Source organism: Geotrypetes seraphini, chromosome 19, assembly GCF_902459505.1.
Source record: "Geotrypetes seraphini chromosome 19, aGeoSer1.1, whole genome shotgun sequence".
Taxonomy (NCBI): Eukaryota; Metazoa; Chordata; class Amphibia; order Gymnophiona; family Dermophiidae; genus Geotrypetes; species Geotrypetes seraphini.
In genome coordinates, this window is record NC_047102.1 from 30,609,216 (window position 1) to 30,632,082 (window position 22,867).

The 22,867-nt window shown below is 47.0% G+C and overlaps 1 protein-coding gene across 1 annotated transcript; it reads right to left on the minus strand.

Annotated features, from left to right (window-relative positions):
• Positions 1 to 18,731: 18,731 nt before the first annotated feature.
• LOC117352065 lies at positions 18,732 to 21,336 on the minus strand. The gene is given in 3 exon segments (XM_033928106.1): positions 18,732 to 19,458; positions 19,461 to 21,184; positions 21,281 to 21,336. Coding segments are annotated over 2 exon segments (2,193 nt in total). The 5' UTR covers positions 21,172 to 21,184; positions 21,281 to 21,336; the 3' UTR covers positions 18,732 to 18,976.
• Positions 21,337 to 22,867: the final 1,531 nt, after the last annotated feature.

Below are 22,867 nucleotides of genomic sequence, written 5' to 3' on the forward strand. Positions count from 1 at the left end.
CACTTCCGGTGACGTCAACCCCCCGAGGCATGCCGGGAGGACCGCGGCTGCGCTGTGACGTCAGCGGCTCTTCTGCTTCAGGAGCTGCACATTGGAAGTTAGGGTTTCGAGGTGATCTTGGGTTCATTGCATTTTAGTTTAGATTGTCATTTTTTTTTATTCATTAGTTTTAATGCTTGCATTAGCTAGTTAGAATTTTATTATGCATGATGAACTGCTGGTTAGGCTGTATATAAAAATAAATTATTATTATTATTTCCCAGGATAGGAGTCAACTTTTCAAAATGAATGGGGTGCTAAACTGTGATCATAGTTAAGGAGTTTGCTCGAGCACCCACAGCTCCTATCTCTATTGTAAATTATGATATGAAATTACATATGTATATTCATTATTTATTTGCTCTGCACTGCATATTTAAGGTGTATGCCATGCAAAGTGATCAGCAATAATAACTACAGCAGTTCATGGAGGTGGGTTGATCTTTGGAAGTAGTAAGCCAAACCAGATGGCCATACGTTCAGCAAATTGTAGCGTTGGAAAGGATAGGGATGCTCTTTAGCACTTTTCAAGCAGAAGGGACAGAGGTGCAATCATCTAGGAGTTCACAAACTCAAGCATTCCTGCGGCGTGTGACCTCATATGATGAGAACGCTTGAGGAAGCTGGAAATTAAGATCCTGGGTCATGAAATGCCAGTGAATGTTGGAGATTGTGGACTATTGGAAAATTAATGAATATGATGTTTGTTTCTTCCAGAGATGATTGCATCCCTGACGCAGCTGAAGAAACGTAGTTCTGTGTCAGGTGCGTGTCTGTGTCTGGACTCAGAAGGAACTAAAAAGTTAAGTGCTTGAATATCTATGTATGAAAAAAAAGTCTTGAAAGATTTATGAGTAGATGTAATTAAATAATTGAAAAAATGGGAATGATGAAGAATTGAGTGCTGGAATGTAGCACACTTAGATGGAACTTTGGTCTTCTAAGTACAGTGCGTTCTCATTATTTGTGCATTTCAGATTAACAATTTTGTTTATCCGTGGTTGCATGCATTGTGACCACTATTTGCACCATGTGTTCGCATATTCGTGGTCCTCCAACCTTAGAAAAAAAGCTTTGTTTCCTTTCTTTTTTACTTCTGGCTTTGACTTTGCCTCCAGAAACGGCCACCAAGCATCAAGGGAGTGAATTAGAAACATAAGAGAGCACGTGACAAGCCTAACAGAATGAGTTACAAGCATCTGTAGGTATAGCTCCAAAGAGAATGGCCACCCAGCATCAAGAGAATGATTTACAAGCATCTGCATGTACATCTCCAAAGAAGCTTGTCATGTGTCTGAGTTATAAAATATATGTTTTAGACATGCTTCATTCTAGCAAATCTGTTTCTGCTGTTGGCTGTGATTCAGTGTGAATGAATCTACAATCCAATCCATCTGGCAAAAAGAGGAAGATATTTGTTGGTCTATTTGTGAAGCTGCGCCGGAAAGTTCCAAAATAATATCTGTAGTTCAGAATCAGTCAGTGGAAAACATACAGCAGTAGCTAAATTTGTGGATAGTAGAAATGGTGAATGAAAAAGAAAGCACAGTGGACAGCATTGTTGTCAGGATGAAAGCCAGAGAGATTTACAAATGTCACCCAGGTGCAGGAAAATGTGAAACCCTTTTCTGTGAATTCAGGTTGGCTAGTGCATTTTAAAAAAACGATATGCACTAAAAAAATGTAAGCCTTTCTGGGAAGGCAGGTTCAGCTGACAACGAAGCTGCTGAGGAATTTAAAACATACCTGGTACGTGCCAGAGGAGTTATTCAATGTGGATGATACAGGCATGTTTTACAAGCAGACTGGAAAACAGACATATATAAAGAAAATGGCAGCAAAAGCCCCAGGCTTCAAGGCATCTAAAGATTGTACCACCTTGCTACTGTGTGCCAATGCCAAGGGTGAATTCAAATGCAAGCCTCTTCCGGTCTACAGAGCCCAAAATTCTTGCACACTTAAAGGAAAGAACCTGAACTACATGCCAGGGCGGGCATCAACGTGGGAAAAAACTGTTCAATGACATGAAGGAATGTGATCCCATGCCGGAGTTCAATTCAAGCGTCTGACAAGCTCTGCGTTTGCCCCTTACACTGAGACACTTAAGGATTTGAGAAGAAAAGGCAAGCAGACAAGGCTGGCACAGCTTTTTCAGTCAATAGGTTGCGAGACTCATGTACTATGGAGCTGCATGCCTATACCTCTCCAGAGGTTGATGTATCAGAAGTTGAACTAAGAGAAGCAAAAGAGGCGACCTTGGTCCTCAGTCTTTTTATTCATTCAAGACCCGACACATACGTGTTTCAGCCATATGGCCTGGTTCAGGGGTCTTATCCTCAATGAGATGCACTTTGTTTTCAAATCTCCTGTTACAGTGAAACAATCTAAATGTAAATAAACGAATGGTGGTTTGAAAGGATGACCTTTAAAAGCTAATCAGCTGTGCATGAGAGCAATGCTGTATCTCCACTAACCCCTTCTTCCTTATGCTTTTCCTGTAAATGTACCCATTTTAAAATTAAGTGTTCTACTTGTGTATTTATTAACAAATAAATCAAAATTTGTCTATCTCTTCTTTAAATTTGAATTTTAAAATCCAAACTGACCCAGTCCCTGACCAGTCCATATTTTGGGGCTTGAATTGTATGGTGCATCAGGGTGGTGTTGACTAAAATCCAGGACTGGTCCTAAATCTCCCTCTTGGAGCTGATGATTTGGCAGCTTTTCAATCTCCCTCTTGGAACTGGAACAACCTCACATGATGCAGCAAGCTTCATACTTTTAACAGTGATCTCGAACATGGAAGTTTTAAAAATAGAGGATCGCTCCCAGTCTTGGAAGATGATACATGAGGATATGTATTTATTTTTTAAACATTTAAACAACTCTAGCTCCATCAGTAGTGGCTTTGTAAAGAGACAGAACCTTTAAACGGTCATTTTGGTTTTCAAGTTCTTTTTTTGGTTTGCTTCAGTGTCAAGAAATGGACAAGTGCTCAGTTCACACCACTGCTGGGTAACTTGGCAGCTCTGTAATTAGAATATTTAACATTTGATGGCTCTGAATAGCTATGGAGGATGTAGGCCAGGAGTGTCAAAGTCCCTCCTTGAGGGCCACAATCCGGTCGGGTTTTCAGGATTTTCCCAATGAATATGCATGAGATTTATTTGATTGCACTGCTTTCATTGTATGCTAATAGATCTCATGCATATTTATTGAGGAAATCCTGAAAACCCGACTGGATTGCAGCCCTCGAGGAGGGACTTTGACACCCCTGATGTAGGCGCTTGTATTAGAGACAAGCCGGTAATAAATTTCCAATTTGCTCTTGAGTTTTAGTTCACTTGTCTTAGACCAGTGATTCCCAACCCTGTCCTGGAGGAACACCAGGCCAATCGGGTTTTCAGGCTAGCCCTAATGAATATGCATGAGAGAGATTTGCATATGATGGAAGTGATAGGCATGCAAATTTGCTTCATGCATATTCATTAGGGCTAGCCTGAAAACCCGATTGGCCTGGTGTTCCTCCAGGACAGGGTTGGGAACCACTGTCTTAGACAATTGTCTGCGCTCATACCAGGCTCTGTGGAAGTCCCTATCAGTATCCTGTAGCCACAGCCAAGGTTGGCAGTGTTGTCTTATAATATGGAACAAATTTGCTCTTTTTTGTATCATAATTAGACATAGGTTTATACTTAACTAGTGTTTAAGCCCGTTAGATTAACGGGTGCTAGATGTCTCCTGCTTTTGAACCTGGGCAGGGGCAGAGGCAGAGCCGGGGCGGGAGGGAGTGACGGTGGGAGAGCAATTTCAAAGCTTCAGCAGCGGCGGCTCCTTGACCAATCCGCGCTTACAACGTCCCCACACTTGTGGTCTGTCTGGCTCCCCCACCAAAGCCCTTCGCAGCGGCAGCCCCTCCCGCATCCGTCCCCGCGTCCCAAGCCTCTCCGAAGGCCGGCTCCCACGAAAATGGTACCCCTCTGTCCAAAGCCGCGGCGGAAGCCTCCCTCAAGACACATTTCAAATCTGACATATTGTAATCACAAAACAGAAAATAAAATTATTTTTCTTACCTTTTGTTGTCTGGTCATTATTCATATCATGTAGGGGTCCCAGGCTATGGTTGGCTTTTGATAACTCGCTTGCCAGGGCCCCTTCTTTCTTCTTCCCTCCCTCCATCCCTGCAGCTGAAGACTGGCACCTCCCCCCAGTGGTCTGAGACAGGAGGGAGCAGTTAGGACAGGGTCTGAGGGCAAAGAGGGGCTCAACAGCACACAACCACCTTTCCTTCCCTCCCTCCATCAGGTGCTCCAGTGGTCTGAGACAGGAGGGAGCAGTTAGGACAGGGTCTAAGGCTAAAGAGGGGCTCAACAGCGCCCAACCACCTTTCCTTCCCTCCCTCCATCAGGTGCAGTGAATCCACCAATGTTAAAAGGAGCCGCGTCGAAATCGGAGGCCTGCCACTGCTGTAGCACGTTCCCCTCTGCCTTGGTCCCGCCCCTTCTCTGACATATGGGACCGCGGCAGAGGGAACGTGCTACGGTGGCGGCAGGGCTCCAATTTCAAAGCAGCTCCTTTTAACATAGGCGGAGCTGAACTGTACCTGATGGAGGAAGGGAAGGAACGGTGGGCCAAATTTCGGCAACGGCAGGAATTGTTTTGCGGGCCAAGCACCGTGAAACTTTGTTTCTTTAGGCAGCCCCGGTTGTTTACTTGGATTCAATGTGAGCCGGGTGAGGAAGGCCGCCGCAGCCTCGCGGCTAGGTAGGGGGACAACAATGGCGCTTATGCTCAAGCCCCCGCCGCAGCTCCTCTCTCGATCCTGGTGCGGTTCGAGAGGGGAGTCGTGGCGGTGGCTTGAACATAAGCGCGATTGTTGTCCCCCTACCTAGCTGCGAGGCTGCGGCGGGGTTTCCATGGCAACCCCATCACGGATCTCAGTGTAGGGCCGGGTCTGGCGGCGCCATGTAGTGCGGAAGCGGGAGGCGGGACCTCAGCACAGCGCCACCGGCCCCCAGGAGCTCGAGGCCGGCTGCGGACATGCCTGGCGTAGCATGGTGCAGGAGGAACAGTGATCGGTGGAGAGCAGGTGATGACAGTGATAGGTGGCGCGAGGTGGAGAGTAGGTGATGACGTAAAATGTGCGCATGCGAACTCGTGTTTTCGGGACGGATCAGGGAACACGTTTTTTTTAGTGCGCATGCGCGGCCTAGCATTTTATTATATTAGATTATACCCTTTATTTCTCACCAGCTACAAGAAAAATATCTCCAGGTGAACCAACACTAACTCCCCCTCCTTCCAACATCTGCAAAGGACTTTGTCCTCAGGTGCAAGGAGAAACATGGTTCTGCTGCTGTTCAAACTGAACTCCCCAGGGCTTCTCAGGTACTTTATCTCTGTTCTGAACATTTGTGTGTTGAGCAGAAACATCTTCTTTTTTTAAATCACCAGTCTGCATTTTAAAACTTTTACTCAGATGATTTCTTGAAAGTTCTTGAATCAATTTGTTATGCTGATTCTAAAAATGACTTCCATTTTGGCCTATCACGTCAGTTTTTACATATAATAAGAAGTCACGTTTTCACGATTTATTGCACAATATAGAAATATCACAATCACAATATAGAAATGAAAAGAACAGCACTGGTAATGCAAGCGTCTGAGATAAACAACACTTCCAAGGTCACACAATAACTAGCAGCAACAGTTGTGCCAGCCTAAAGGCTTACAGGTCTGTATTGAGAAATTTCCCTCCAACAATACTCATTACCTTCTGGCATGGCAGTAAATCTTTGAAGTAAAATTGTGAAAAAAAAACTGTACGTGATAGAAAAAAACTAAGAATAGTTCTGAAATCAGCATAAAAACGTGAGGTAATATCACATATTAGTTTTCAGTCATCTGAAATCATGCAGACTAGTGTAATGGATGAAAGTATAGCAGAAAGAACATAAGGGTTACCTGGGACTTGGAGGACGGGAAGTGGCAGGCTCTACATTCATGTTGCCTGTTTGTGAATCAGTTAAAAAAAGTGACAACTCTCAGCCATTTGAAAGCAGGTGATAAAAGTGAAATGAGGTATACAGTGTTCCCCCGCAAATCGCGGACTCGCTGATCCGCGGTCTGCTTCGACTGCCTCTTCCTGTAGTAAAGTCGGGCTACACCAATCAGGAGATGCTTTGACACGCAGCTCCTGATTGGTGTAGCCTGACTTTACTACAAGAAGAGGCGTTCGGAGCAGACCGCAAGTGATTTTCTTCACCCGCCGGCGCTCCAGTTGCCCTCTCCTGCCTCTTGACAGGCGAAAAACCGCATTTGCGGTTTTTTGAAATTCATGGGGGTTCCTGGAATGGAACCCCCACAAATTTTGGGGGAGTACTGTAGTCACATTCTATTTTTCAGTGTTTACATTTGTTAAGTATTTGATAGTCTGTCTTTCAACAGAGCAAGCAAATAAAAACAGCATGTAATAGAAGGAAAGAAAAGAACCACATCGTAATTGACAGGAAAGCAGAAGCAGTAAAATAGAAACATAGAACATGACGGCAGAAAAGGGCCACGGCCCATCTAGTCTACCCACACTAATGGCCCACCCCCTAACTATCTCCATGAAGAGATCCCACATGCCAATCCCATCTTTTCTTAAAATCTGGCACGCTGCTGGCCTCAATTACCTGTTGTGGAAGATTATTCCAGCGATCAACCACCCTTTCGGTGAAGAATGACAGTGGAGAGATAAAAACCACCTGTGAGGCTACCATCTCCCTATTCCCGGGCATGCCTCCCCTCCACCCTCCCACCCCCAGCCTATTCCATGTCACTCACTCTCACCAAAGCAGATGTTTTCGCAGGTCAGCATCACTAATAATGGCTTATGGGCTTTTCCTCCAGGAGCTAATCTAAAGCCTTAAATTCAGCGTTGCTAATTGCCTTAACCACACCTTCCAGATTCTATAGCTTAGTTATGTGTTGAGTGAAAATATCATTTCTTCCCGGTCCTCCTCATCTCTCCGGTCCAGTCCAGACACTTGGTTTGTCCTCTTTTGCTAGCAGTTGGAGATTGATGTAACCCTTGCTAGCCTAAAGTAGTCAATCCCAGGGTTTTGTTACCCTGAATAAATAAATTTTAAGGGGTCCAGGTTGGGACCAGTATCTCTACTCCACTGGCATTCAGTCAAGTAGTCCAGCCCAGAACGCGCGCATCTCCGACATCTAGGCCTAGGCACTTACACCAGCCCTATGGGTTCAAGTTTATTATAGCGTGATATACTGCTTTAAATACCAAAGCGGTTTACAACATACTAATTTAAAAAAAACAAACAAAAAAAGAGAATAATTAAAAACAAGGGTAAGGACATATAGACCCAAAAATTCAGTTGGCAACACATGGAACAGGAGAGAAATGGGCACTTACACCAGCTCTGTGGTTGGCATAAATACGCCTAAAATATATGTAAGTATTTCACTCCATATGCTAGTATTCTATACTGGAAAGTAGGTGCCAAGTATAGAATTACCCCTTATGTAACTCCTTCCCCCACACTTTTACAAAGTCACACGACAACAGCACTGAAGCCCATTAATTTCCAATGGGCTTTGGTGTGATTACTGCAGGCTGCTGCGCTAATCGGGAGGGTGGGAGGGATAGTAACATAGGGGTCCTTTTACAAAGGCCGTCTTTTACTAAGGTGCGCTAACCGATTAGCACACGCTAATTGCTAACGCGTGTCTGTTAGTCTATGGATAGAAACATAGAAACGGGTAGAAAAGGGCCACAGCCCATCTAATCTACCCAGACTAATAGCGTGCCCTAATTCGATTAGCGCGCTTTAGTAAATGAGGGGGTTAGTTGTGGTAAAGAGTAGCCTTTGCATGCCCGTACCTGGTTTTTCCCCATGTGCTAAGGTTATTTTTGCTGCAGCAGTAAAATGGACAGTTTTCTATTTTTTTTTTTTGTATTAAATAATGTCACCATTAGTGTGTGTGGTCATTTAAAAAAATGTTACCTTTTTAGCAGGAGGAGAAATATTACCTTTTGGTTAGAGCTACAGCCTCGGCACCCTGAGGTTATGGGTTCGAATCCCGCACTGCTCCTTGTGACCCTGGACACGTCACTTAATCCCAATTGCCCCAGGTACTTTAGATAGAGTGGGAGCCCACCGGGACAGTTAGGGAAAAATGCTTGAGTACCCAAATAATTTGTAATCCACATAGAATTGTAGGATGTGCGGAATATAAACAATAAAATTTACCAATACCTATTTTGCAGGTGTTGAGGGTTCATGTGGCAATCCTGCATTAATCAGTTAGATTGTGATAATGTAGCTGAACATAAGCAATGCCTCCGCTGGGTCAGACCCGAGGTCTATCGTGCCCAGGAGTCCGCTCAAACGGCGGCCCAACAGGTCCAGGACCTGTGCAGTAATCCTCTATCTATACCCCTCTATCCCCTTTTCCAGCAGGAAATTGTCCAATCCTTTCTTGAACCCCATTACCGTACTCTGCCCTAATACGTCCTCTGGAAGCGCATTCCAGGTGTCCACCACACGTTGGGTAAAGAAGAACTTCCTAGCATTCGTTTTGAATCTGTCCCCTTTCAACTTTTCCGAATGCCCTCTCGTTCTTTTATTATTTGAAAGTTTGAAGAATCTGTGCTGATTAGCATTGAAACATCCCCTTTCTGCCCCCCTCCCCCTCTGCAGAAAAATTAAAAATTTTTTTAGCATGCAGTTAATGCTCACCAATTTGGCATTTACCGCACGACCCATAATATGCCATTTTAAGCTGCGGTGAGCATGCATTAGATCTTACTGCAGCTTATTAAAAGGACCCCATAGTAAATGATGGCAGATAAAGACCTGTATGGTCCATCCAATTTGCCCAAAAGGCAGCCAGAGTTGAACTGGCTGCTCCATGCAGGTTACCTCCCTCTATGTCCTGTTTAAAGTGTGAAGGCCATTTCAGCTTTGCTTTTCTTCCAGCCTCATTATCTATAGCAACTCATGGACCAGAACCCAGCCCACCAAGTGCTTTTTTCCTGGCCCTTGGAAGCTTGGCAAGTCTTGTGGTGCTTGCAGTGGGATCCTGGCTTCCCTACCGCAGCTCAGCTCTTTGGAAGCATGAGCTGATCAGTGCTGGAAGTTCAGGTTGATCTCACAGCTTTAAGTCTTTCAAGACGTGAAACCACGAGGCCAATCTGAACTTCAGGCACCACGTGGCTCAAGCTTGCAGAAAGCCAAATCGTGCTGAGGAAACAGGAATCCTGTTTCTTCTGCAGCCGAAGCCAGATGAAGGTTAGAAAGGGGGGGGGGGATGATGCACCATTGTATTTTGCTACTGTTTTGAGAAAACACATGGCAAAAATGACGGTACATGTTTTTCAATATATCACACAAGAAAATGAACGAATAACTTGGATAATCTGAAACTCGGGAATCAGTTAAACAAAGTGTGGAGAAAGAAGACTCATATAACTGCACCCTCCCATTACCAAAGTAATATAAGGGTAGGGGCAAAAAATACCATCATGCGTCAGAAAAAAACTCCACACAGCCTGATACACCACATTTTGTCTGATTCCCCAGTTTCAGATTATCCCAGTTATTTGCTCATTTTCTTGTGTGATATATGTGATTTTAACTCTTTTTTTGGGGAAACACTTGGTGCATGTTTTTGGTCATCCAAATGTTACAAAATATAAAATGTGGCCCCCAGTAAAAAAAGGTTGGACAAGCCTGCTCTGTAGGGTTTAGTGATTACAGGAGCATATATACCACAGTTGCCCATCGCGTGTCAATCACGCAACAGCACCGTTTATAGAATCGTGGCTTTGTGAAAGGTAGGTGCCGGAAATGTAGGCCAGAGTTTTCAAGGCCTACATTTTACATGAATCGCAGCTGCAGAGGTGCTTTATGATGCCTTACGCCACTTCTGGTGTTAGGCATCGTAATGTGCCTGTGTAGCCATGATGCAGGAGCCTTTTATTTTTAGGTGCCTACATTTTTTTTAAATGCTATTATTTGTTTTTAAATGGCATTATCCCAGGACAAGCAGGCAGCATATTCTTAACGCATGGGTGACGTCACCGACGGCGCCCTCGGTACGGACCTTTTTAACTAGAAAGTTCTAGTTGGCCGCACCCCGCGTGCGCGAGTGCCTTCCCGCCCGACGGAGGAGTGCGTGGTCCCCAGTTTCTTCGTTTCCGCGGAGCGAAGAAGACGCGTGTGTTTTTTCAACGGCCGTTGAACTCACTTTTTTGCCTTCCCGCTTGCGAATTTTTTCTTAATTTCTTTGTCTTTACCTTCGGGTTTCTTTCCTTTCGATTTGCAAAAAAAAAAACTTTGATTTTTTCTACCCTTTTTTCATTTTGCCCCGGCGGGGCCTGTTGCCATTATCCAGGCCTCGGGGTTCGATTTTGCGGAGGCTGTTTTCCCCTTCATGCCCCCGCAGGTCGGTTTCAAGAAGTGCCAGCGGTGTGCACGCCCGATCTCCCTCACTGACCCACACAATTGGTGTTTACAGTGTTTGGGGCCAGAGCATCGGGCGGACTCCTGCACCCGCTGTGCCACTCTTAAAAAGCGGACGCTTAAAAACCGACAAATTCAACAAAATCTCTTGTTCGGCACCGGGTCGACGATGGACTCCTGGGCATCGACAGCGGTACCACAGAAATCGGCACCGTCTACTTCGACGACGCCCGACCCCACATCGGCGCCGCTGGCGCAAGGTAAGCCGGCTAAGAAGCCTCCCCCTTCCCTCGAGCGCCCACCAGCCACAGTGGCGACACCGACCCTGCCGGCCTCGCGCCGATCCCGAAAGCGCTCTGTCCCGATTTCGGTGAGTGCCTCGTCATCGGCCTCCTCATCGCCGGGACGTGGAGCGGCACCTAAGGAACCGAAGAAAAAGAAAGCGGTTCCGGTGCCTCCCCTGGATGTCCGAATTGCGGCCATCCTCCAGGGTCAACTGCAAGACCAGCTGAAACGTCAGCTCGAGCAACTGTTGCCTACTATCCTGGCACCGCTCCTTCCGGTACCAGACCGGCCCGAGCCCCGTACCGAGCCACCGGTATCCACCCCATCGGTACCTATTAATACCTCCATGCCGATTCTCTCGGCCCAACATCTTCAGGCTGCCACTGCTGATCCTTCTCGGGACCGAGCGGAGCACCATTCTTCCCGGGACCGGGACCGACGCAGGTCCTCTTCTCCCGGTACCGTTTCGGTACGCTCTGGGAAATCTTTGTCCAAGACTCACCATACCGAGCCTTCCACCCCGGTGTCGCGTCATGCACACCCAGAGGTCCGGGACCCAGACTTGTGGGAAGAGTCCCCTCCCGGTACCGAGGAGGATCTCTCCTCCTCTGATGAGGATCCCTCAGCTCCTGACACCACCTCCAAGCCTGAGCAATCCTCCTTCTCTAAGTTTCTCAGAGAGATGTCTGCCGCCCTATCTCTCCCTCTGGAGTCAGACTCCAAGAAATCCCAAGCCTTTCTAGAGGCTCTGGATTTTGAGCAACCTCCCAAGGAGTTTCTTAAACTACCCGTGCATGACATCCTACGGGAGACCTTCTATAAAAATTGGGAGAATCCCCTTACAGTGCCTGGGGCCCCCCGCAAGTTAGATAACCTCTATAGGGTTATCCCTATTCCAGGATTCGATAAGTCACAACTCCCCCATGAGTCTCTCTTGGTTGAATCCACCTTAAAAAAGACTCAGGGCTCCAGTGTCTATGCCTCCACCCCTCCTGGCAGAGAGGGTAAGACCATGGACAAGTTTGGCAAGAGGCTCTATCAGAATGCCATGCTGGCCAACAGGGCGAACAACTATTCCTTCCATTTTTCATTTTACATGAAACACTTGGTCCAGCAGCTGTCCGCTCTCCAAAAGTATCTCCCAGAACGGAAGATCCCGCTTTTTCAACAGCAAATCTCTGGTCTCCTCCAATTGAGAAAGTTTCTGGTCCGCTCGATATATAATTCCTTCGAGCTTACCTCCCGTGCCTCTGCCATGGCTGTAGCCATGCGCCGCCTGGCCTGGCTGAGAGTCTCAGACTTGGACATTAATCACCAGGATCGTCTGGCCAACGCCCCTTGTCTTGGGGATGAACTGTTTGGAGAATCCCTGGATTCCACCACCCAGAAACTCTCTGCGCATGAAACCAGGTGGGACACCCTGATTAAACCAAAAAAGAAGGCTCCGCCTGCACGACCTTACAGGCCTCAAACCTCATACCAGCGCAGATTCTCAGCCAGGCCACTCAATCCGCCTTCCCAACAGTCTCGGCGGCCACGGCAGCAACATCACCAGGCGCAGGCTCGTTCTCAATCCACTCAACCTAACAAGCCTCTGCCTTCTGCTAAGCCGTCTCAGCCCTTTTGACTCTTCTCTCCAGGGCATAGCCAGTCTTCCACCTTCGTTACCTCTTCCACAGCCAATCGGGGGTCGTCTCCTCATATTCTTCAGCCGTTGGGAGGTCATCACATCGGACCAGTGGGTCCTCAACATCATCCACCACGGCTACTCTCTCAACTTCCAGACTCTTCCTCCGGACAACCCTCCCGTAGAGTCTGCTTCTCACTCATCCCAAATTCCCCTCCTCCTGAGGGAGGTTCAATCCCTCCTTCTTCTCAATGCCATCAAAGAGGTACCTCCAAAACAAAGGGGTCAGGGATTCTACTCCCGCTACTTCCTGGTACCCAAAAAGACGGGGGACCTCCGTCCCATTCTCGATCTCAGGGACCTCAACAAACACCTCGTCAAGGAGAAGTTCAGAATGCTCTCCCTTGCCACGCTCTACCCTCTTCTTTCTCAACACGACTGGCTATGTTCCCTGGACCTCAAGGAGGCCTACACTCACATCTCCATCAATCAGAATTCTCGCCGCTACCTGCGATTCCAGGTGCACCACCGTCACTATCAGTACAAGGTGCTTCCCTTTGGCCTCGCCTCATCTCCCAGGGTATTCACCAAGTGCCTTATAGTGGTAGCGGCCTTCCTCAGGTCTCACAACCTCCAAGTGTTCCCCTACTTGGACGATTGGTTGGTGAAAGCACCTTCGTCTCAACTTGTGCTACAGGCTACTCATCACACCATCTCTCTCCTCCATCTCTTGGGGTTCGAGATCAACTACCCCAAGTCGCATCTGCTTCCCACCCAGCGACTTCAATTCATCGGAGCAATTCTGGACACCACACTAATGAGGGCTTTCCTTCCCTCCGATCGTCAACAGACCCTGCTCCACCTCTGTCGTCAGGTCCTCATGCACCCCACCATTCCTGCCCGGCAAATGATGGTCCTCCTGGGTCATATGGCATCGACAGTTCATGTCCTTCCTCTGGCACGTCTCCATCTCCGAACACCTCAATGGACTCTCGCCAACCAATGGTCACAGACTACGGATCTTCTTTCCCATCCCATCTCTGTGACATCATCTCTTCAGCAATCTCTCCAATGATGGTTGAACTCTTCAAATCTTTCCAGGGGTCTACTCTTTCATCCGCCCCCTCACTCCATGACCATCACCACGGATGCCTCCCCCTATGCTTGGGGAGCCCATCTTGGAGATCTACGCACCCAGGGTCTTTGGACCCCACAGGAGCGACAACATCACATCAATTTCCTGGAACTCAGAGCCATGTTCTATGCTCTCAAGGCGTTCCAGCATCTTCTCTGCCCTCAGGTTCTTCTCCTGTGCACAGACAATCAAGTCGCCATGTACTACATAAACAAACAAGGCGGCACCGGATCTCGCCTCCTTTGTCTCGAGGCCCTACGCATCTGGACCTGGGCCACGGCCCGCAATCTCTTCCTCAAGGCGGTCTATATCCAGGGCGAACAGAACTCCCTAGCCGACAATCTCAGCCGCATACTTCAACCTCACGAGTGGACACTGGATCCTCCAACACTCCACTCCATCTTTGCTCGCTGGGGCACTCCGCAGGTGGACCTCTTTGCAGCACCTCACAATCATCAGCTGCCCCATTTCTGTTCCAGACTCTTCTCTCCTCATCGTCTGGCCCCAGATGCATTCCTGCTCGATTGGAAGGATCGGTTCCTGTATGCCTTCCCTCCACTTCCTCTGATGTTGCGGACCTTGTTCAAACTCCGCAAGGACAAAGCCACCATGATTCTCATCGCCCCTCGGTGGCCACGACAACACTGGTTCTCCCTCCTGCTCCAACTCAGCTCCAGGGAGCCCATTCCTCTCCCTGTGTTTCCTACTCTACTTACACAGCAGCATCAATCTCTACTGCATCCCAATCTGTCTTCGCTCCACCTGACAGCTTGGTTTCTCTCGGGCTGACCTCTCCAGAGAATCTATCTCAGCCTGTCCGTCTCATTTTGGACGCCTCCAGGAAACCGGCCACCCTCCAATGTTACCATCAGAAGTGGACCAGGTTCTCCTCCTGGTGTCTACGGCATCATCAGGATCCCACCTCTTTGGCGGTGGAATCTGTACTGGACTATTTGCTCTCCCTGTCCAATGCTGGTCTCAAATCTACCTCCATCAGAGTCCACCTCAGTGCCATCACTGCGTTCCACGAGCCTATCCTCGGAAAACCCCTCACGGCTCATCCTCTGGTTTCCCGGTTCATGAGAGGTCTCTTCAATGTCAAACCACCTCTGAAGCCCCCTCCTGTCGTCTGGGACCTGAATGTGGTTTTATCAGCACTCATGAAACCTCCATTTGAGCCTCTTGCCACAACTTCGCTCAAATTCCTTACCTGGAAGGTGCTTTTCCTGATTGCCATCACCTCTGCCAGGAGGGTTAGTGAACTGCATGCACTGGTCGCCGATCCACCTTTCACTGTTTTTCACCATGACAAGGTGGTCCTGCGCATCCATCCTAAATTCCTTCCAAAGGTGGTCTCCGCTTTTCACCTCAACCAGTCCATTGTGTTGCCTGTCTTTTTCCCTAAACCCCATTCTCATCCTGGGGAACAGGCGCTGCACACGCTGGATTGTAAGCGTGCCCTAGCCTACTACCTTGACCGTACCAGGGCTCACCGCTCATCTCCTCAGCTCTTTTTGTCATTCGACCCTAACCGTATAGGTCGTCCTGTCTCCAAACGAACGCTTTCCAATTGGCTTGCTGCCTGTATTGCGTTCTGCTATGCTCGGGCCGGTCTCTCACTGGAAGGTGCTGTCACGGCACACAGAGTCCGAGCTATGGCTGCTTCTGTGGCTTTCCTCCGTTCCACGCCCATCGAGGAAATCTGCAAGGCGGCCACTTGGTCCTCAGTTCACACGTTCACTACTCACTACTGTCTGGATGCCTTCTCCAGACGGGATGGACACTTCGGCCAATCTGTGTTACAAAATTTATTTTCCTAATGGCCAACCATCCCTCCTCCCTCTTTGTTAGCTTGGAGGTCACCCATGCGTTAAGAATATGCTGCCTGCTTGTCCTGGGATAAAGCACAGTTACTTACCGTAACAGGTGTTATCCAGGGACAGCAGGCAGATATTCTTACGTCCCACCCACCTCCCCGGGTTGGCTTCTTAGCTGGCTTATCCTAATTGGGGACCACGCACTCCTCCGTCGGGCGGGAAGGCACTCGCGCACGCGCGGTGCGGCCAACTAGAACTTTCTAGTTAAAAAGGTCCGTACCGAGGGCTCCGTCGGTGACGTCACCCATGCGTTAAGAATATCTGCCTGCTGTCCCTGGATAACACCTGTTACGGTAAGTAACTGTGCTTTTTCCACTTAAGTTAGGCGCTGGCAGGGTGCCTGCCGGTATGTAACTTAAGGAACCATTTATAAAATATGGGCCTATTTGTCTTCAGATTAATGATGTTTTTACTCCAGTTTATCTATCAGTTTTAAAGTTAGAACATTGTATATTATCTCTTGTTCACTCAAATTCCCTGATCATTTTGTCGTTTCAGGTTGTAGGAATCTCCTAATTTTCACTTGGAAGCATCATGGCTCGAGTTCCTTTCCGAGGTGTGTAAAATTCTCCCTACTGCCAGCTGGCTGTTGCTACTGCGTCCTTGTGTGTGCAGTCTCTGCAAAGGTGGCCCTGGGGCGCTGCTGCTCAAATATGTTTCTTGGCCAATATTTTAATCCCTTTGAGGTGGATGTACCAAAATATGACGTGAGTTTGGAAAGGTGAACTTTACAGAAAACAGCACAAATTTGGCTTTTTGTGCTGTCTTCCACAGAAACCCTCTTTTCTGAAGTTGCTACACAAAACTGGGCTTTTGCAATTGTACATTTTTATGCGTGGAAGTTTAAATTCTGCATTAATGAACTGCTACGATGCAAAGCAATTCATCTGTGTATTCATTAGGGGCTGGATGTAAAGATTCATTGGGTTAAGCTAGATATTGAAGCTGCTTTGGAAACTATAAGGCATACATTTTATTGCAGCAATTAACCTGACTTGTTGGTGGCCCCTGTGGGCTGGGTTGGGAGTGTCCCCCTGTGCTTCTGCCTCATCTGGCTCTGGGGATCAGTATCACAACCATGACCCATAGTGGTAGTCTTCCTGTACTGCTGCTAGGAGGCACCTTAAATGAAATGATCAGTATTACTCAAATGACACATGTTTAATGGTAATACATGTCCTGGAATTAGCTATCCCAGCCATGTCTTGGACTCATTTGGAGCGACCCCAACCTACTCATACAGTCTTTGTTCTAATAAGGTCACTTAGTTGAGTCTCTGGCAAGGCTCGGGAGGAGAGCCTTGAAACCTAGTTGTACTAGGTGGTCTGCAAGGTAACAGAATGATCATCTTGTGTGAACGTATCAAAAATTCTCTAGCAGATCCATGATCCGCTTCTGTTCACTCTCTCGAAACTCCAGGCTTTTCTCATCACCAATATTCCGAGGCTGTAGCTCTAACCACTGCACCACACACTTCCATGGCCGATCTTTGTTGCTCTTATTTATTTATGTTTAGGCCTGCACTGCATTACCTGCTCTGACAGACAGCATGGGTATCCATGCTATTTGGCGCTGCGGGTGATGTGGTACCATGTAGTAAGGGCCAGAGTCTATAAACAGCACCGCTCAGCATGGTTGTCAATCAACTGCTAGGCATTCTTAGGTATCACTAGACATCCTAGATCAGGGGTGTCCATACATTTTGTCTTGCGAGCTGCTTTTAAAAATGGCCAAGTCAAAATGATCTACCAATAATAAAATTTTTAAAAAAACACAAAGCACACTGTAAGCAGAGAAAACGTTAATTATCATTTGTATTCGGGGGGGGGGGGGGTTTCAGAGGTCAAGGCAGATGACTTTAAAATATGCAATGTCACCTCATCAAAAACTATACAAAAATAATAATAATAATAATAATAACTTTATTCTTATATACCGCCAACAATCAGCTCAGTGCTGTCCTCCTGTGGCCATTCCTCAGAATACAGGTATAATCGCTTAATCATTGGTATAAATTTACAGCAATGTTCACTGCACCCCACCTTCTCTGTCCCTCCTCAGACCGGCCAGCTAGCTGGAGGTCTTCTACCTTAAACATTCTGGAATTTATTTTTACCTCTCGCTTATCTATTAAAACATACAAAGGGCAGTAGAAGGATGACAAATGTTCAGTATATTAACTCCTTGCTTATAACATCTTAGAGACATGTATTTTGGAGGCATTGTGCCACAACTGCCAAATTGCCCAGATCCAGAAGGGAGATCATAGGTCAGTTCTGGGTTTCTGACAGCCTTATCCTTGATGTCTTTGATTTTCAGCACAAAGTTCAGTGGGTAAAAGCAGGGACTACGAATCCCATAGTGCGTTAGGATGGAGGTTCAAAACCAGGACTGGCCAAAAAGGCTCCAGCCTGGAACTGGGAAACTTGGTAGCCCTGGGGGGGTCGCTTACCAGCCTTTAGGGAAGACTCCACAGCTTCTGCACAGCCATCCTGAGGGTTGGTCTAGCGAGTCTCACATGACCTTGGATTTGCTGCTCAATCTCAGGTCGACCAAACTCATTCAGTCCTGAATTTTATCCCACTACTTGCAGGGACTTGTTCTAACTGTCTACTGCTTTGTCTTGAGGAAATCAGACTGGCATTCAGTGGCGATAAAAGGTGGACTGGATACATTCGTTAACTAATCCAGAGAGGGATGGAGACTTTGAATATTCTTGTGTTTCCATTGCATTTGAACAGGGTCTTACAGGACTTATCACATTCATACCATTTAAAAGGTTTCTCTTCATTATATTTATACTTATTACATTCAGAACATTAAAGAGGTTTCCCTTCAGTATGTGTATTTATATGATATTGCAGAAACAAAGCATGTCTGAAATGCATATCACATTCAGAACATTTAACGGATTACTCTTCAGTGTCTTTATACTTATAACTTTTAGAACATTTAAAAGGTTTTTCTTCAGTGTCTTTATATTTATCACATTCAGAACATTTCAAAGTTTTGTCTTCAGTGTGTATCTTTATACATATGACATTCAGAACATTTAATAGGTATCTGTTCAGTATGTGTGTCTTTATACTTATGACATGAACATTTAAAAGGTATATGTTCAATCTGTATCTTTATACTTATCACAAAAAGAACATTTAAAAGGTATCTCTTTAGTATGTGTCTTTATATGATATTGCAGAAACAAAGCATGCCTAAAATGCATATCACATTCAGAACATTTAATGGGTTTCCCTTCAGTGTCTTTATACTTATCACAATTAGAACATTTAAAAGGTATCTCTTCAGTATGTGTCTATTTTATTTTATTTTTTTAATCTTTATTCATTTCAAATCTTAAATCAAGTACAATATTGGGCTAGGTTTAGCCACAGCCATGCCTGGCACAAGCCGAGCTTTAGGGCTAGGATTGTGACATACCCTCACCTTTAAGGGTTGATTGTCCCTGCCTGTCAGGGACGTGTGGCCCTCATCCTGCATCCTAGATAATGTGTCTACATTGGTGCTTAGTTTGCCTAGGCGATGCTCAGTATCGTTTCCGGGGTTTATTAAACCTTTTCCCCTGGCTTAGGGCTGATGGGTCTGGGTCCTCAAAATCCTCAGGCCATCTTAAGATTGGAGTCTCATATTGCCCTTCTGAAGCCCTATTGTCATGAATTTTTGGACTTTCTGACCCATCTATCCGCTGAGCTAAGGCAGCTATAACCTGCGTCATACCGCCTAACTCCTCCTTTTTCATTTGGGTGATCTGCTCCTTTAATTCACTCAGGTCCTGCTCCATCTCCTTAAAGATGTCTAGGACCTTCTCGAAGTGTTGGGCATGCTGCTCCAACCGTTCTCCTTGAGCCCCTGTATCTTCAAGCTGGCCGGGCAACAATCCTGGGAGAGGGCTACCTTTGGATGCTCCTACCCCAGTGGATCCAAACCCTTGTTGCCCCCTTCTTGTGTCAGGGAGGTGTTCCCACTGTACTAAGTCAGGGTGCCAAATCCTTTCACATATTACCTGGCTACCCGATCGCCTACCCATATTTGATAATCCGTATCTCCTTGGTTTACTAGGAGTACGGCCACATTACCCCTATAATCTGGGTCAATAACTCCTGCCGAGACATCAATTGACTGGTTCAAAGCTAACCCAGATCGAGGGGCTATTCTAAGATAGGCCCCTGGTGGTGGTGATACTTGAATATCTGTTCGCACCAGGGCCCTCCCTTTAGTAGGGATGGTCTGTTCTTGGGCAGCATACAAATCATAACCCGCTGCCTTCGAATACGCTCTCGTGGGGGCTATGGCTTTATCTGAGAGCGGGGCCCAGCGAATAGTCAGCCTCCAGCCCTTAGCCTTTGGTGTTTTAAATCGTCTTCTCCTCACGGGAGAGGAGGTTGCTCTCCTCACCACCCGACTCCCCAACACACATTTCTCTGCGCTACTTTTCCCTGTTGGAATCGTTATCTGCGATAGGGCCAGCCAATCCCTTCCCAGGATTAATGGATAGGGGGCTGTTTCTAACACTGCAACCGGTATAGGGATTTTCTTCCTATCATACTCTATTGTCACATTTCTCAAAGGGTATTCCCTGGATTCCCCATGAATGCAGGTGATAGGCACCCCTTTATTTCCTCCACTCAGGTCCTCGCCCAAGTCATCCCAAAGTTGGGCAGAGGTAACCGATTGCTCAGCCCCCGTGTCAATAAGAGCCAAGACCTCTTTACCTGCCACGGAGACGACCAGACGATATTCCTCGGGAATCCTGACTCCCTTTCCTTGGATTGCTATCAGGTCTTTTCGTAGCCTACAAGCTCTTTGAGTATGCCCAACCTTCCCACACCGATAACAGGTGAGAATCTTTCCTGACACCGGTTCCTTAGGTTTGACATACCCAGAGGTTTTCCCCGGTTGCCCTGGGCCTATGGTTACCCTTGGTTTTTCCAGAGTCTGCACAGAGGTTGCTCGCTCCTCTTCGGCAGCGCCTTGGGCATCTAAATATGCCTCCGCAACCTCCAGAGTCTGGATCAGGGTTTTACAGCCTTGTCTCCTGACCCAACCCCTCAGACTTTTAGGGACTGACTCGAGGAATTGTTCTCTAATGATTTCTAGAACCAAGGCCCTGGGGTCCCCTAACCAAGAGTATAGCCATCGTTCAGCCAGTTTGGATAGTTTCTGCACCAGTGCCTTAGGTCTCTCCTTCTCTTGCATTATGGTCGATCTAAATCGCTGCCTATAATGCTCTGAAGTATAGCCTAAGTATTCCAAAATATGGCCTTTAACTGCCTGATAATCATTGGCTAATTCTGGGGCTAGGGTCTGAAAGGCTGACAGTGTTTCACCTGCAAGGCAGGGTAGAAGCCTAACAGCCCACTGACCCTGAGGCCAACCAGCAGCAGTAGCTACCCTCTCAAAGGCGGACAGGAACTCATCTGGAGCATCTGCCGGCGTTATTTTACAAAGATTAAGCATCGCAAGAGGGTTAGCTACCCCTTTAGTTTGCTGAGCACCACTCAGTCCAGGCTCACTGCCTGTGTCTGGCGAGGGTCTTTGCAAAAGCTGCGACAGTACCTTGGTTTGCTCCCCCATCGCCAATACCATCTCGTCATGCTGTCGCCTTGAAAGTTCTTGCGACCGATACCATAACTCTTGGTTGGCTTTAAGCACGGCTTGTAAGTCTTCACTCTGCTTCTGTCTCTCGGCGGTTAGGAAAGCCATCAGCTGCTGCTGGTCCATCCTGCCTTAGTGCCTAGAATAGAAGCAAAAAGAAAAATTCTCCAAGTGCGGTACCTTACACCTGCACCTCTGTCTCCCTCACCAAACCCCTTTACCGAGGTACTCTTACCAGAGTGATTGGTGAGTCTACGCCTGGGTTTGTAGGCCTCCTTGGCCTCCAGTCGCTTGTCTGCGTTTCTGTCCTCACAATGCACACCGGCTCCTCGCATACAAGGTCAGACTCTTCCGGAACGTCTCCGCGTTGTCTCCGCTATGCTGCCAGGATCCTCTCCTCTCTCCGAAGACTTCGTTTCCCCAGCTAGCGTGAACCACCAAGTCTGGAACCAGCTGCTTCCGGACAGGAACTAAACAAACAAACTAAAACAACAAGCTAAAAAAAAAAAAAAAAAATCCACAAAGTTTCAAACTTTTTTTTTTTTTTTCCAAAGTTCACCTAAATGTCCAGCAGGAGGCGCTGTATCCCACTCCTGATACCAATTGTGGCGTTGCCGGTGCTCATGTATGGATTTGGCTCCGGTCAATGCTCACGATAGCGCAACTCCGACGTGCTTCCCATAAAAGATGGAAGTCCTGCTGGTCACCGTCCAATATATAAGGACAAAACATTCAAAAACAAGTCAATTCAAAGTTCATTCAAGTCCCCTTTTATTGTGGAGATAAGCTTGGAGTAGACTTCAAGTCAATCTTTCACCAAACCATAAATAAACAGGTAAAACAAAAAACCAGAGCTGGAAACTAATCCGTGACAGCTCTCACCTTCATGCAGGTCATCAAAGTCAATGAAAGCCAACAGTCTTGAATTAGCTGCTTCAGAGGAATTTCCCCATAAAGAGGAATTTCCTTCTTCTAATATTGCGTCTACAACCCATAGCTACTTCTGAGGACTTTCCCCTAAGGAAGAAATTCCTCATAATACCCTATAGTCCACCACCCCTAACTGCTTCAGAGGAATTTCCCCATAAAGAGGAATTTCCTCGCTTTTGTGTCATTTCTACCACCCCTTAGCCCCTTCAGAGGACTTTCCCCGTAAAGAGGAATTTCTTGCACTGCTCGCACATCCACCACCCCAAGCTGCTTCAGAGGAACTTCCCCATAAAGAGGAATCCCCTTGCACTGCTCTAGCGTCTACCACCCTTAGCAGCTTCAGAGGACTCTCCCATAAAGAGGAAATTCCTCACTCTAATATTGCGACTATCACCCCTAGCTGCTTCTGAGGACTTTCCCCGTAAAGAGGAATTCCTTGCACTGATCGCACATCTACCACCCCAAACTGCATTAGAGGAACTTCCCCATAAAGAGATATTTCCTCGCTTTAATATTGCGTCTACCACCCATAGCTACTTCAGAGGAATTTCCCCATAAAGAGGAATTTCCTCGCTTTGGTGTCATGTCTACCACCCCTAGCCCCTTTAGAGGACTTTCCCCGTAAAGAGGAATATCCTCTCACTCTGGTCTTACATCTACCACCCCAAGCCGCATCAGAGGACTTTCCCCGTAAAGAGGAATATCCTCTCTCTGCTCTTGCAGAGAAAATTCCCAATAAAGAGAAATTTCCTCGCTCTAATATTGCGTCTACCACCCATAGCTGCTTCAGAGGAATTTCCCCATAAAGAGGAATTTCCTCGCTTTGGTGTCATGTCTACCACCCCTAGCCCCTTTAGAGGACTTTCCCCATAAAGAGGAATATCCTCTCTCT